At 40.4% G+C, this 15,489-nt stretch overlaps 1 protein-coding gene across 3 annotated transcripts in view; it reads right to left on the bottom strand.

The window, feature by feature from the left end:
- Positions 1-15,489, bottom strand: part of CERT1 (ceramide transporter 1) — a 49,434-nt gene that overhangs the window by 14,124 nt on the left and 19,821 nt on the right. For all 3 annotated transcript variants that reach the window (XM_035099506.2, XM_035099505.2, XM_035099504.2), the window contains exons 4-8: positions 6,748-6,855; positions 6,348-6,486; positions 4,906-4,989; positions 1,747-1,904; positions 834-926 (exon numbers count right to left, since the gene is read on the bottom strand). In XM_035099506.2, the coding sequence (XP_034955397.1) occupies positions 834-926; positions 1,747-1,904; positions 4,906-4,989; positions 6,348-6,486; positions 6,748-6,855 (582 nt within the window). The remainder of the gene's footprint in view (positions 1-833; positions 927-1,746; positions 1,905-4,905; positions 4,990-6,347; positions 6,487-6,747; positions 6,856-15,489) is intronic.

Genomic DNA, 15,489 nt, shown 5'->3' on the forward strand with positions numbered 1-15,489 from the left:
TTCTTCAAACTCTCTGGAGTCAACTTCTTAGTTGTATTTGTTACCACCACATGACTGGGAAGTAATTGGTTCATCTGCATAGTATAAATGAATAATTACAATGCTTTCAACCGCCGCCACTTCTTTCAAACAAGCTTTATAGCATATACAAGTTGACAGTAAAGTCCGATAAAATGGACAGGTGGGGTCTGTTGCATTCCACATTCTTTCAAACTGGGTCCATAATCTGGAAAAGCTACAAATGTTTCAGTCTCGTTATATTTAATGAGACTTAGCATGAGAAATAGAACAATGGATTGCATCGGGGATAGGCCCTTACGATTATTCACTGATTAAAAAGTAAGGGAAAGGTTTTAGCAAGAAGTGTATTTAAGCTACTGTGCTTTCAAATCTAGTAAGTCACAACCCTTTCTTGATGCGCAGGAAGTCTGCACTGAAACCTTGCTTCCAGGTATTCATGGTCCAGGGTAAATATTGAAAAAAAGATAAATATTTGAACTTCATTGCCTGGTATTCTAATATTTCCCTCAGGACTACCGTGTTTCTCCAAAAATAAGACACCGTCTTATATTTATTCTTCCTTTAAAAAAAAAACCCCCACAGTGGCTTATTTTCAGGGGATGTCTTATTTTTTATTACGTGTCCAGCCTTGCCTCTTCCTTGGGGCCCTCCAGAACTGCGCCTATCACTATGTCTTATTTTCGAGGTATGGCTTATATTGCGCAAATGCTTAGAAATCCTGCTATGGCTTATTTTATGGGTATGTCTTATGCTTATGACCACCACCCATGCATAGCCTAAGGACAGAGCTACCACGTAACACCAGTTCCTACCTCATAATCTGGCCCACCAAAATGAGACTTTTTTTTAAGTTCTGTCATAGCATTTTTGTAGGCTTCTTCTATTCTCCTCCTCTTTTCAATTTCCTGTAAGAATACACACAAGGGCAAAAGTTTATTTCTAATCTCATATTGGAACAAGAATTGAACACTGTGATAGCATCTTCATAAATTGCTATATTGCGTCACAAGATGCAGAGGCATAACAAACTGCTGGGTTATTGCAAATGGTAAGAGGAATAGATAACAAAAAAGTTCTCAAGTTGAAAGCTATTGGAGCAATTGGAATTTTAGCTAAAATACCGTAGAGCAATTGAAAACAAAACAGATTTTGAGAGGCTATGTTCACCTTGATCAACTCCCGCCCAGAAACCCATGTCTCCACTGTGGAAGGATGTGTGGATCCAGAATTGGGCTCCACAGTCACCTACAGACTCATTGTTAATAACCGTGTTTATGGAAGACAATCTTAATCGGCGACGAGTGATCACCAAAGAAGAAGACTCTCACCCCAGAACAGAGAGTTAAAATATACTGCAAAGTTGTATAGCACTACTCACAAACAAGCAATATGGCTAACACGGGGCATGAGGAAAATTAGCATAAATAAAAATTTAAAAACCTTTAAAGCTTAATCCTGTTTAAAGCTTCTTAAACACCAAATTGTAAGAAGCACACTTCAAACATATAACACTAACAGACTGCAATCAGGTCTGCGGATGGAGAACCAACATGTGATATTTGCTACATAACACGGCTACAATAGATGAAAATGCTGGCATTTTAAACTATTTTGTCGAAAACAACCTTAAGGTACATAACTGCATGTAAACACAAGTCACCACCCTTAATTTACCTGAAGCCAAAGCCATGCCATTTAACCCTTCAAAAGGCAGTGAAATCTTACCTTATCCAATCTTTTCTGCCAGCTTTCTTCGCGTTTTACCATTAGCTCAATACAATGGGAAAGTGTAGCAAGGATTCCAGCAGTAGTTGCCTTGAAAGTTATAGCTTCCCCTTTAAAGTCTATGCCATTTATTCCTTTGGGCGTTACATGTGGAAACACTAAAACAAACAGATTAGAGATTTATCAGTACAAACCGTGCTTTGCTCAAATGCATGTTACCTCATAAAGCATTTACTGCATGCTTGGCTTGTGCACAGTTTAAACCACTAGAGTTCACCTATTTGGAAAGCATAGAGGAATCTCAACAGGAGAAATGTCCCTCTTCAGCTACATCTTTAGTGTACTGTATTCTCTCAGTTCTTCTGTGCTATACAGCAGCATTGAAAGGAAAAAAAGCCATGTGGGTGGCAGAAGTAGTAATACTCTTGTAACAATACCACCAGTTTGACAGCTCGATTAAAACAGAACTACCTTAAAGCCTAGCAGATGTAGCATTTAAAAACCAATAATTAACATGCACTCGAATCTTGTCATGAACTGTGAAAAATGCCCTCAGAAAAAGTGTTCAGGTTTCTAATGATGTCCTCTGAAGTGGAAGGACACTTTCTGAATATACCTCAACAAATGAATTCTCCTTAGTTACAGCGATTTTGAATACCACATCAACCATCTGTTGCTAAGCTTGTTTAAATAAAAAAGTGATCTATTTAAAAGTATATGAGAGAGAATGTTATAAAATTACATCAACATATATTAACAGTGGCAAAACATATTGTTCAAATCATGCCATTGACACACTAAGACTGGAGCTGGCTGCTTGCTAGGAGCCTGTATTTAGGAATGGGATGGCCCAATATATGGTGTACTCAGAGCATCCACCACATCCAAATCAGATGTACAATCTAAATCAGTAATCTAATTGGTAACTGAAAATAGTCCCTTGCAGGGCTGGAGTTCAGCATTTAAAAGGGTTGCTCCAAAGGCTTCACATACATTTGCAGTGATTACCAAAGCTACTCGGTTGTTTGCAGCATCAGAAACAGTGGGGAGGCGGGGAGTGGAGGCTGAAAGATAAGGTTACCTAGCAAGTTTATGGCTGAGACAAGGTCTGAAGCAGAGATTTTCCAGTCCATGCTCTAAGAGCTATCATAGGGTGAACTGCTAATGGCAGCTTCTGAAATTTAGTGGATAGATCTTGGGTCAAAAGAATCTGCTCCGATAAAAGCTGACACATTAAGCCTTTCCCCTGCCCAGGGATCAAGGTAACATTCCAGACTTGCCCTTACTTGACAAAGAGAAGTGGTGGCATTGACAATTTCAGCTCAGTCTGTTCCATTCAAGGAATGTACATGAAACAGCTAAAATGTCCACTACCATACTGTCGCTTTTGGAGTCATCGTAAGTGATCAAGACCATTTTAAATGTCCAGTTCACAAACATCATCATTCCAACCCCCCCTCCCCCACTAGACAAGTACACTTCTACAGATCTGGATATTTTTTAAAAAATGCAAAAGAGATTAAAAATTAGTCATTACTCTGTTTTTTATTTATCTATTACAGAAGTAATATTAGCTTTTTCTGTGACTATATGCTGGCAAAATTTGTCCTGGGTCACAAGATCCCTTTGTGCCCACATACAGAATGGGTTCCCTGCCCTTTAGCTGTGATTCCTGTATTGCAGGGGGTTGGACCAGATGACCCTCTGGTCCCCTTCCAACTCTACAGTTCTGGGACTCTATGTGAAGTTGCCTCTGAAAAACCACTGAACAGGGAAGCTATGGCAAAGTGGCAGCTCCAAGGTAACATACCGCATCAAAGTCTTCATATGAAGATCCATGAAGAGGGACCCCAGAGAAATTGTTCTCCAAGTATAAATTTAGAAAACCTGTTTTCAGCCTGGCTCCAGCAAAAACCTGCAGCCCAACACCTGGTTGGCCACCAATCCCATAATCACAGACTACTGGCATGCTGGCTTGGTCTGATAGGAGTTGAAGCTCATCAGCATCTGAAGGGCCACATTTCCCCCATCTGTACAATTCCACGAGCAGCATAACTCTTGCCCCTCTTTTAGAACAGAACACAGTAGCTCAGTTGGTTAGAGCATGGTGCTGATAATGCCAAGGTTGCAGGTTTTATTCCTGCATAGGAGAGCTCCATGTTTCTGCATTGCAGGGGGGCTGGATCCTCAGGGTCCCTTCCAACCCTACAATTATAGGTTTCTATACATGTTTGCATAAATTCTCAACACGTCATCTTGCGGTGGAAGAAGTAAAATAAAGGTTTCTACGTCTTTTCAGGTAAGGAAACACAACCAAGTATAAGATCAGTAGTCAGAAAGAAAGCAAACTAACCCGCCAAACATGTGGTTGAGTGGTTTCAAATACAGTGGTACCTTGGTTTAAGTACACAATTGGTTCCGGAAGTCTGTACTTAACTGTACTTAAGTAGTGGGAAATGGATTAATCTGTTCCAGACGGGTCTGCGGAGTACTTAAACTGATAGTACTCAAACCGAAGCGTACTTAAACCGAGGTATGACTGTACCTGTGTCATATTTCATGACAAGATGTACGTGTAGTTTACAAGGCTAATGGAAATAAAAAAGGAGAGTTCAAAGTGACAGCTGAAGATGCCCACCTAAACATAATTGTGCACAATCAACTGGGATGGGGCAGCTTTTATTTAAATCTGAACACATGACAATTAGTAACTATCTATTTTCACTTTTAAGGGATGCAGCCAATGGGGGGATATTTCAAGTTAGAAATAAAACTTTGTGATTGTTAACTAGTTTTATAGAGAAGATCTTTCCTCGCAGTTCTGCCGAAGCCAAACCTGGGCGACGCAGTAATTCTCAGCAATTGAAGGTTGGTTAAACTACAAATCAGTACATATAATTTATTAGTGGAACACATAATTTATTACCAGAGCACATTTATTGAAACCCTGGAGAATTTTTGAACTCTGTAGCTGCAATATATGCCAACTTACCTGGGTGTAAGTGCCAGTGAACTTACTAAGATTTACTTCAAAGAAGACATGCATAGGGTTCCATTGTAAGTCTCTGAAGAACAGTAATTTTGCGGCTAATTTGCTTCAGGGTCACTGTTCTAATATCTTTAGAACATTTTGACAACCATACATTTAAGTGTACTCACATTTTTCCTTACTTCCATTACTATTGTGCAAAAAATCCCCATCAGAGCGCGTTGTAGGGAAATCATCTTCATCATCTTCTACCACTACAACAAAGAGAAGCATTGATTACTACTGGGCCTTGGAGGAAATTGAAAGAGCAGTAGAAAAATAATTTGCCAGCCGCAGTCGTATCTGCCAGACACACTCTACTACTACTCTTATGTGTGTATAATTTCAGTGTATAATTTCAGTGTATACTGCAACATGGTCATAAATAATTTTTTTTTATCATGTACAAGCAACAGGAAGTTAAGGTTAGCAGGGATCCAAATGCTGGGGGTAGTGGTGCTTCAGCCACGCTGAGGGCTATTCTGACACATCTGTTCAGCAAAACAATTGAGGTGATATTTCATCATGTGCTCTGTGACATCACTCAAAGTAACTTTGTAGCTTTGGATTCTTGATGTAAACAAAATAACTCTTGGCTACCCCCATTGCTACATTTCTATTACGTTTTGCTGTGAAATATGAAAACACAGAGTGAACATTTGGCTAGGTACGGCAAAATGTGCATCAAAGCACGTAGTTTCCTTCCAACTTGAGGCATTTTAGCACTGCTTTCACTAAAGCTGCATCTAAGCCACACTTACTGGCAAGCCCTGTTTAGGGAAGCTTTTAATGTTTAACAGACTATTGTATTTTAATATTTTGTTGGAAGCTGCCCAGAGTGGCTGGGGAAACCCAGCCAGATGGGCGGGGTATAAATAAATTATTATTATTATTATTATTATTATTATTATTATTATTATTATTATTATTATTTCTTCTTCTTCTTCTTCTTCTTCTTCTTCTTCTTCTTCTTCTTCTTCTTCTTCTTCTTCTTCTTCTACTACTTTGGAGCAATCCCCCCAACAAAGGGTCTCACTTCAGAGCAGCAATACACAAGTTTCTGCTTTCATGATTATGACTATACTGTATTAGCATTTTACTGCAGGGTTACTTCTGAATGTAACCTTATTATGATGGAATATGAATAGTCACAGGGAACTTGTATTACATCCGTGTAGGAAGGCCTTACATCCTGCACCAGTAACCCAAGTCCATTGCGTATGTGCACTCAGCATGAATGTCCATCTACAAGTGACTCTGCGGTAACCCTATGCATCTCATGTATGACTGGTAAAGTGAAAGAGCAATTATTAAAAACACACATATCAACAGCATTAGTGGGAAGAGGAAGAGAAGATGGGGATCTGAAGAGAGCAGAAGAAAATGTATGGGAAGCAAGTATACAATTATCTCTAATGAAGGAGATTGGGCAGTGCTGGGCTAGACAGATGGAAGATTTGTCAATTTTTTAAAACAAAAGTTACAAATATGACAGTTTGTAACACTTGTTACTTTCCTATCAGACCCTAGAATGTGATGCCTTTTGTTTAAATAACTAACTTAAGCTGAATACCTTTATCTCTCTGAAGTTCATCCTTGGAGACAGCGTCAGCACAGGCATCAAAGTATTTCTGTAGCGTATCAACCTGTCTACACAATATGTCTCTGAAGGTTTCCATTTCAGCAAGCTTCTCACGCAAACTGTGGCCCTTCTGAAAACCCAGAAGTTAAAACCATTCAGTGGCTGTTTATTTTTATTTACTATATTATTTTCTATATCAACTTTCATTTCAAAAGAAATACCAAGGCAGTTCACAAGGCAATAATGTAACAAAACAATCAATAAAAAGTTAAAACAGCAAAAATACAAAACAGCAAAAATACATCATTATGAGGTTATCACAGGAGACGCATGCAACTTGGGGCATGGATGAGGAATCATTTGTAAGACCTTTTCGTTCTTTGTCACTAACCTTGAATGAGGAGGTCGATGTCGCCGAATACCCACTTGCTCCAGACACAAGGGATACCATAGAGCCATGGCGCCGCAAGCTCGTCTCTGATCCATAGCCAGATTCAGTCTGAAGAAAGAGGAACAGATACATTAATTATGAAACGTAAAGAGGCAAATCTCCATTAAAGAGATTTTTCAAAAATGATTATTCTTTAAACAGGATAGTGCTTAGAGAAATGCAGTCAAGTTAATATATACTACTTCAACTGAATCAAGCATGCAAGACTCGATTTGGTGTAGTAGAAAAAGGAGAGCCAAAGAGGACAGGTGAGTGGAGGCGATGCAGTCTATGTATCAATATATGGCATGATGTGCCAAGACTTCATGTAAATTCAACACAAGAGTAAACATATTTCATTGGAGCAGCCTACTAGTAAGTCTTCTGCTCACTACCAGTATCGTAGTTCCCCAGGATTTTAACTAGTCACCGTCATGAAGAGTTTGCCAGAAGTCAAGAGTATGCATACACGTATTAACCCTCCCTGACCTCCCAAAACAGTAAAATACTCAATACACAAATAGTGAAATACATTAAAATACATTTTAAAGAAACAAGAGTTCACAGATAAAAATGCCTACCACAGATGACGTTTAGCAGGGAAGAACCTGCCAGAATGAAAATGTCTTTGTCAGCATGAGAGACAGCCAGAGAAGGGATTATTTGTTTTACAAAGACAGGACAGAGTATCGCCACAGTATTGCTACAGTCACTGAGAAGGCCTTAACTCTTGTGGACATCAATCATGCTCCCACCTTTGGCTTTGATTTGTGTCCAGAAGCAAATTAGAAGTTAATGCAGACACTGTAGGACAGGAGTAACATGATCCCATGGGTGTGTGCCCAATAACATCCTTGCTGCTGCATTATGAACCAAATGCAGCTTCCCAAAACTTTTCAGCGATAACCCAGTGCAGAGTGCACTGCAGCAATTCATTATTGATGTGCAGCTGAAGTGTGTGTCATTGGAGTTATGTTTTGCTAATTGTACTGAAGACTTACAATATGTGCACTCCTTGTACAATTTTATCTCCTACAACAAGTAAGGACAAGAGAGTAACCTGCAGTGTCAACATCTGCATATTTTGAAACTATTAATGACAATTACAAAAACAATTATTTTTAGTTACCACGGTGGGGTAGGGGGGAGATAAAGCTAAATATAAGGGGGAATTGCAGTGTGGCTTCAGAAAAGGAAGGAATATCAATAGTGCATAGAGATATATGTATAGAAGTTAGTGGCACATGCAAAAAGCATAAGAAAAACAAAGCAAGTATCATGCAAAGCCCCACCATTCCATGACTGCAGCATCTAAGGCGGAGCAGTTCACTGCCGAACTTTTTATGTCTTGCAGAGCAGATCATTAGTAATTCACTGTAGAAATAGCTCCATTATAATCAAGATGAAAAATGTTGATAAAAGTGTCTTCCACCCTAAGTATGAATAATCCAGGTTGCTAAAACAGAGGCAGCCAAAGTCTACTCAACAGAAAAGCTGACAGTCACTACCTTGAAATGAAAGGAATTGCTCATTCTTATTGCAGCAATCAATGCACAATATTAAACACCAATGCCAATTACCATGCTGAACATCCAGAAGCCATTTTGTCAAATATCCATGCATGGGTGTAGCCTCAAAGCTATACTCAGAACTAACAAAGCACACTGCAACATCTTCACCAGCTTTTTGCATCTATGAATAGCCTCCATTATTCCTTTCAGAAAGCTCTTTCATAGGTTGACAGTCGAGGAGGGGAAAGCCACATGATCCTAAAGCCTTGTGTAATATTTTGTTGGTGCAGGCAGTAGCAGCAAAGCACACCATCAGTGAAACAGCATCCAGCAACACAATAGCTTAAGTATTGAATCACATCAGACCTTCCCTGCTGACTCAATCGTCCGATAGGGATTTCCTTAAGTAGGTCAGTAATGCTTCAGAGAGAAAAAGCACAGACTCATGGGAAGCCCCACTAGTCCCACGCCCTGATTTCCCATATTTAGATAAATTTACTTTAACTCCTCATGAAGCTTAATGTATTCACCCACTGACTTTTTTTTAGCCTGGCCTACATATTGTGTAACAGCTACATACAAATAGCTATTCTTCTCCAATTAGAAACCCACACCTAAGAATTGGGAAGTAGCAGGATAAAACACTACAGATGCTTGACACTAATTCTATGCAACACTCTTTACATATGAAATACCGTTTTGCTTGACCTTTACTTTATTAATCAAGTTACAAAAGGAGAAAGTTAATAAATAATAATAATAATAATAATAATAATAATAATAATAATAATAAAATTTTATTTATACCCCACTTTCCCCGCTTTCAAAATTGGGCTCAGGGTGGCTGACACTAGTAAAATTACCAATAAGATGTAAAGAGGCATCAAAGTGAAATAATATATTGAAGTAGGTAAGAGGAAGATATATGTGAATGAAAACAGAATAAAAACAGGAAGGCATAGGAAAATAAGGCTGGTGAAAGCTGTTATGCAATAAATATTATCACAGAATGCACATACATATCACCAAAGATACTGCTGAATGATTTAAAGGAGAGGTGTTTTAAAACACAAGTTCACCAATAATATTTCATACCTAAAATCTGATCGACTTGGCAGAAAGTTAGACAACATAAAGGGGTAGTTCACTAGGGGGAACTGTTCGGCCCCAAATGGCAGAGACAGGAATCAAACAGAGGACATCCTTTGGCAGTGCTCAAGAAGGGTGTCTTGGCTGAGAAGGGACTGATGACACTGAAGAGCGTCCATACTTCTTAGAACAAATCCACAAATAGATCTCAATGGGATGTTAAAGAGAGACATATGGGTGAGGAAGCTGGCAGTAAATGGAAACTGTTCAAAGAATTGTAAAGAAAAAGCTCATTCCATAACCACAAAAACTGGGCACTGGCTTTTTCAAAAGCGGCATGGGAAATACTTTGAAATAAACGTATTTGTTGTTTTACATACTGTATGACCATGTTCGGATACAGTTTTGACATACGGCTGGTACAATCCTTTATGAGACCAGATAAGGAACAGTTTCTTAAGCAAACTGGATAGATAGATCAGAAAAATGTATTTAGGTTAAATGTTAAGATACTGGTTTCAGGAAAGCAATTCACCTACACATGATCTAACGATGCATATCTACATGTGAGCACACACTCACATGGATCACATGAGACTCATGAATTTCATGTGGCCAGGGCAACCCAGCCAGATGGGCAGAGTATAAATAATAGAATTACTCCTTCCAGTAGCACCTTAGTGCATGCACAAGAAAGCTCATACCAATGAGCTTTCTAAGGTGCTCTAAGGTGCTACTGGAAGGGATTTAAACAGTAACAATAAAATTACTGTTTTAACAGTAACAATAAAATTACTGTTATTGTTATCTTTCCTCATACTGAAACACAAAATCATAACTGTGACTGCACCAGATTGCAAACTAAAAATCTTGGGAAGAAAGTAATGATGAAGAATGACATGTCATGAACAATAGTGGCCACTAGATGGAAGCAACAAAAAGAAGATGAAGACTTTGCTTAAGGTTACTATTGGTCAAAGTCCAACAGTAACCTTTATCATGCTTTTATTAAATTCCGGTTACTCCGCATTTAAAAATGTTTTCAAAAGAGCCTCGTTTTAAATGATTAAAGGTTCATACATGTTTGGCTTTAGCTGAAAAAGCATGTACAGCTTCAGGTTTCTTAAATTAAAATCGAGGTTAGATTTTATTTTTATAGAGTGTTTCAGACCTAGCTACTTCAGAGTAAAACTTGCATACAAGGCAGACCTCATGGTTCTGGATACATTGTAAAAGATAATGCTTAACCCCATCCTGCCAATTCTCTTGAATTTATTGCGTCTCTTTATGGAATATAATAAGGGCACCCTCATTATTTGTGTTGTGAGAACTGCACCATACAGTTTTTCACCAGGCACAGAATTCTGCATCCTGAATTTCAGCTTGCTTCACATATACACAAAGTTTGCATAAAAGTTTGCTTTAAAAAATTGCTATGGATCAAATAGTAAGAGGACCCCTGCTGAATCAAACCAAAAGCCCATCAAGTCCAGCACCCCCTTTTCGGACAGCAGCCAGCTGCCTGTGGAAAGCCCAAAAGTAGTGGCTGATGGAAACTGCAGTCCAACAACCTGGAAGGCACCAGTTGCCTACCCCAGTTTTAGTCTTGAAAGTTGCACTGCCTAGCAAAGTGTCAGATTCCAGAGTCAGAAGCAAATGGGCTTCTATACCCTCCACAGCACTTTGCCCCATATAAGCATAGGTAATAGGAATATAGACAGCTGCTTACACCAAGTGAGACTATTGGGGCCAGATAGACTGGAAATGCTTCTCCAGCATTTCAGACAGGGAGCAAAACTGGCACCTTTTGCAATCAAAACATGTGCTCTACTACTAAGCTCTGTACAGAAATAGGCATATGAAAGTAAGTTTGCTTGCTTGTTGTTTTTTTAACAAGAGTTGCATATATATAGCTCTCTAGCCATACATTTTCAGATATCTCAAAAACTTGAATACGATAGTGTATAAAGAAATAGAACAGACTATCTTTAAGTAGACATAGAACAATCACCATAAATCAATATATAAATGTGAAAGTATATAAGGTAACTTAAATATAATTATGTATGAATAGATATATTTTACAGCAGGAAATTTCTACATTGATCAATTTTTCCAGGCTGCATCAGGATTTTATACAGATACTAAATGGGAATTAATGTTTAATTCAATTTTCTCTCTCTCTCTCCAAAGTACGTATTCTTTCAGAATCTCTGCTATATCCCAAATTCTAGCTAGCTATTGCCAAGCAGTGGTAGTGAAGCTCACCTCCATTTCTGAGTTGCTAGAATTCTAGATACTCTTGGAAGATTCCGTATTAACTCTAATTGCCATCCACACAACCTACCGCGTTTCCCCTTTTTTAAGACACCGTCTTATAACTTTTTTTCCTTAAAAAAACCACACGGTGGCTTATTTTTGGTGTGATGTCTTATTTTTATTACGTCAGTATGGTACGGTACAGCAATTTGCGTGCTGAGCAGGCGGTGGAGAAGTCAGCTGAGAGGCGCGTTTTTCCCCTGCGTCTGTCGCTGGTTTGCTGGCTCCCTGAGCACACAGGAGGGGCTGAGGAGGCGACAGGAACAGGGCCGTCTTAAGCCTACCCAGCGCTGTGGGAGGCAACTGAGCAGGAGAGAGGGTGGCGCTGTAAGAAGGACTCAAGAACGTGGCCTCATACCAGATAATAACTCTGATCCATCTTGCTGAGGATTGGCTGCACTTGGTGGTGGAGGCTCGCTAGGGTTTCATGCAGGACATTTGCAGAGCTACCCGAAGATGCTGGGATCCTTCTGCATGCAGGACAGATGTTCTGCCAGTGAGCCACCACCCCTCATCAAAGGGACCTCTGATTCTTCAGGAGATGGTTGTGTGTTGCGCTCTGCATGACAGATGCATAGATCTGGAACTGGGTTGAGGTTGACTCACTGGAGCTGCTCTCCTGGTTCCAGGGTTTAAGGACCAGAAGTATAAAGCAGCACCCTATGTTTCTGAGGAGAGAGGGAGGGAGGGGAGGGAAGGAAGGAAGGAAAGAGGGAGTGAGAGGGAGAGAGGAAGGAAAGAGAGGAGAGAAAGAAGAGTAGGAAAGAAGGAAGGGAATAAAGAAGGAAAGAAAAAGAAAGAGGGAGAGAAGACAGAAAGGGAGAAAGAAGGAAGGAAGGAAGGAGGGTGAAAGAAAAAATAAGAACGAGGGAGAGGAAGAAAGATGTGAAGGAAGGAAGGAAGAAAAGAAAGAAAGAAAGAAAGAAAGAAAGAAAGAAAGAAAGAAAGAAAGAAGGAAGGAAAGAAAAGGAAGGATGTGGAAAAGAGAGGAGAGGAAAATAGAATTTGGTAGGCGGGGAAAGTGGGGAAGAAATTAACGAAGGCTGGAAAAAGATGTGTCCGAAGGGGAAAAGGGGATGAGGAAAACAAGTGAACCGTAAAGAGGAGGAGAGGCAAAGAGGGGAAAGTGAAAAGAAAAAACGGAGAAATCAAGAGAGTTGGATGGGGTGGAGGGCAGGGGAGAGGTGGGCAGGGTCCTGCCTGCTCCCACACAGGGCTCCCACGCCTCGTCAGTGCGCGAGGCTTGAGACAAATTACAAAGGCAAACAGGGGCTTTTGGGGACGGTGGCAGCGGAGCCGGCAGCTTTTGCGCACTCGAGGCGAGCCGCGCTGACGAGAGAAAGGTGTCTTTCTTCCCCCACTTCCGGCACAGCAGCAAAGTTTGCTTTGTCTCCCTCCTTCACGCCCTGAGGCGCCGACTTCCCCAGGAGCAGTCACCCGCCCCAGGATCGGTGCCTGGAGGATCGCTGCCTCTGCAGGGCTCTCGCGCGGAGCTTTCCTGCAAAACCCACATCAGGACGGAAGAAAGCCACACCATGTCCCTTTTGACAGGTTAACGTCCCTCTCTCCCTTCGCGGAGGCTGTCAGAATAAGCACGGCTTCTCTCTCCCCGTCTGGGCTGCGTCTCATTCGCAACAGTGTGCAGAGAGAAAGGCACCTCTCTGCTCTGTCCCGCCCCATTATGAACCCGGCAGGCGGCAGCACCATCCCGGCTACATCCCCATGGCGGCCCTCCCCGCCTTTGATACTGCTTTGTCAGAGGCACGGCGATCTGCACCCCGAGGAGCGCACAGCATTGGGCGGCTGGCCTGCTGAGTGGGTGGGGGTGCCGCCGCTTGACGGAGGCAGCTCCGCCGACACGTGGGCGGCTCAGTGTGCATGCCTCCTCAATGCGCCCCTGCTGGGCGGGCGCCGTGCTTCACTGTGCCACTCAGCCCAATGGGAAGGACGCCCCTGGACAGGAACAATGGCAGCTTACTTTCGAGGTACGTCTTACTTCTCTTAACTTATAGGAAAACCCTGCCATGGCTTACTTTATGACTACGTATTACAAAAGGGAAAACACGGTAGTAGTATTGTCAAAGGCTCTAAAGGTATAATCTGATTAATCATTAAGGATATCATATACAGTATTATATTTCTTCTTGCAGAACAATCTAATTTTGGGTAGTCACTTCAGATAGGTTTGAAATTAGCCCTTTGTGTTTTCTATCTCCATTGTCTACACACATTTTACTTGAAACCTTTGGGGGAAGTAGAAAGCAGCCAATAAAATAAAGTGCTTGATTTTCTAAGTGCAGCTTTGTGGATTTACTTTTTAAAAAAATAATTAGTGAGCGCAAAGTACACAAAGTCCTGAATACAGTATTTCTAGAAAGTTATTTGCCTCAACTCAAAGTCCAAGGAGAGGCAAAGATAGTATCTCACTGGATTGACTCCTTCAACATAGCTAAGATTTCAGCCCATGTTACAGGGGTCAATTGCAAAAATACATTTATTTCAACATCAGTTAAGAATTTCTCTACTGGACCAGTAGAGAATAGTAGTTCTTCAATCACATAATAAAGGGTTAATGTCGCTTGCCCACTAGTTACCAAACAGTTAGGGCAGAAGTCATTGGGCTGTAACCTTATGGGATAGTTAAGATAATACTTTCAATTTTTGATTGAATTAATGTGGAGTTCAAAACACCCATTTGAGAGAACAGATCCTCATTTGAAAGCCCATGGAATAGAGCAGCAGTTTAGAATGGGAACAAGGATGACCACCTTCCCTGTATTATGTTGCTTCCTTATATTATATTCCCACTTCCAAAGCAGCTTTATTTTTATTTTTAAAAGTGCAATGAGATTCTTGCATATGACATGTAGTTTGCCCCCTCAGGTAAATGCAGGTGTGTTTGCTGGAGGTGCCCATCTCTGTTGTTTGGGCCCTGGATATCCTGTGCCTTTCCCTGTATTAAACATAACTGAAAACTTGTTTTAAGCTTTGCTTATAGGATAGTTGGACACACTGCAAAGTACAGTGCCAAAAAGACTACAACTCACCACCTTAATTTAGCTGGAGCCATTTTAGTGCTGTGTGAGCTGTTTTGGTAGCTTTTTTTGGCTCTCTACATAAATTCATACATGCTTAATTCTTTGATATCATGCTTGGCCAGTTTTGAGTTTTCTCCTCTGCTGCATTTTCCTATCCCCACACTGATTTTGTTCAACATTTTAATCATCCAACACCATTAATCATGTTGATTGAGGTTGATTGGAATTGAAGTCCATCATCTGAAGGGCCACAGGCATATCTCAACCACACAGGCAGACTGGTCACATGCATTTCCCCCCATTTCTCCAAGCTCAGTTGCTGATGCTCTTTTAGATGTTGCTATGTGAGTTTTTGGCTTTGTTGCCTTTATAGCCCTTTGAAAGAATGTATTTAGTGTTTTCATTCTATTGTATATTATTTAACACTGGCTTGAGTGCAAAATATGCATCCTATAAATGTTCTGAATAAGGAAAAGTATATTTTATTTTCCAGGAAAGATGTTTAATGGAAACTTAGCTCCTTCTGTAACTTCATAATACCCTTTGAAAAATCTACAGCTTGCTGCTTATACTGCCACACTAGCACCAGATCAGACATTCAGACCCAAATCAGAATATTAAATGTTTTAACTGTGTGACTTTAATCTGATTAGGAATATTATCTTTATGCCTAACCACTATACAAAAACACAAAAAACCCCTAAATCATAGTTCAGTTTTAGTTTCAAAAACCTTTGACAACTAAC

The sequence above is a fragment of the Zootoca vivipara genome, chromosome 11, assembly GCF_963506605.1.
Source record: "Zootoca vivipara chromosome 11, rZooViv1.1, whole genome shotgun sequence".
Lineage (NCBI taxonomy): Eukaryota > Metazoa > Chordata > Lepidosauria > Squamata > Lacertidae > Zootoca > Zootoca vivipara.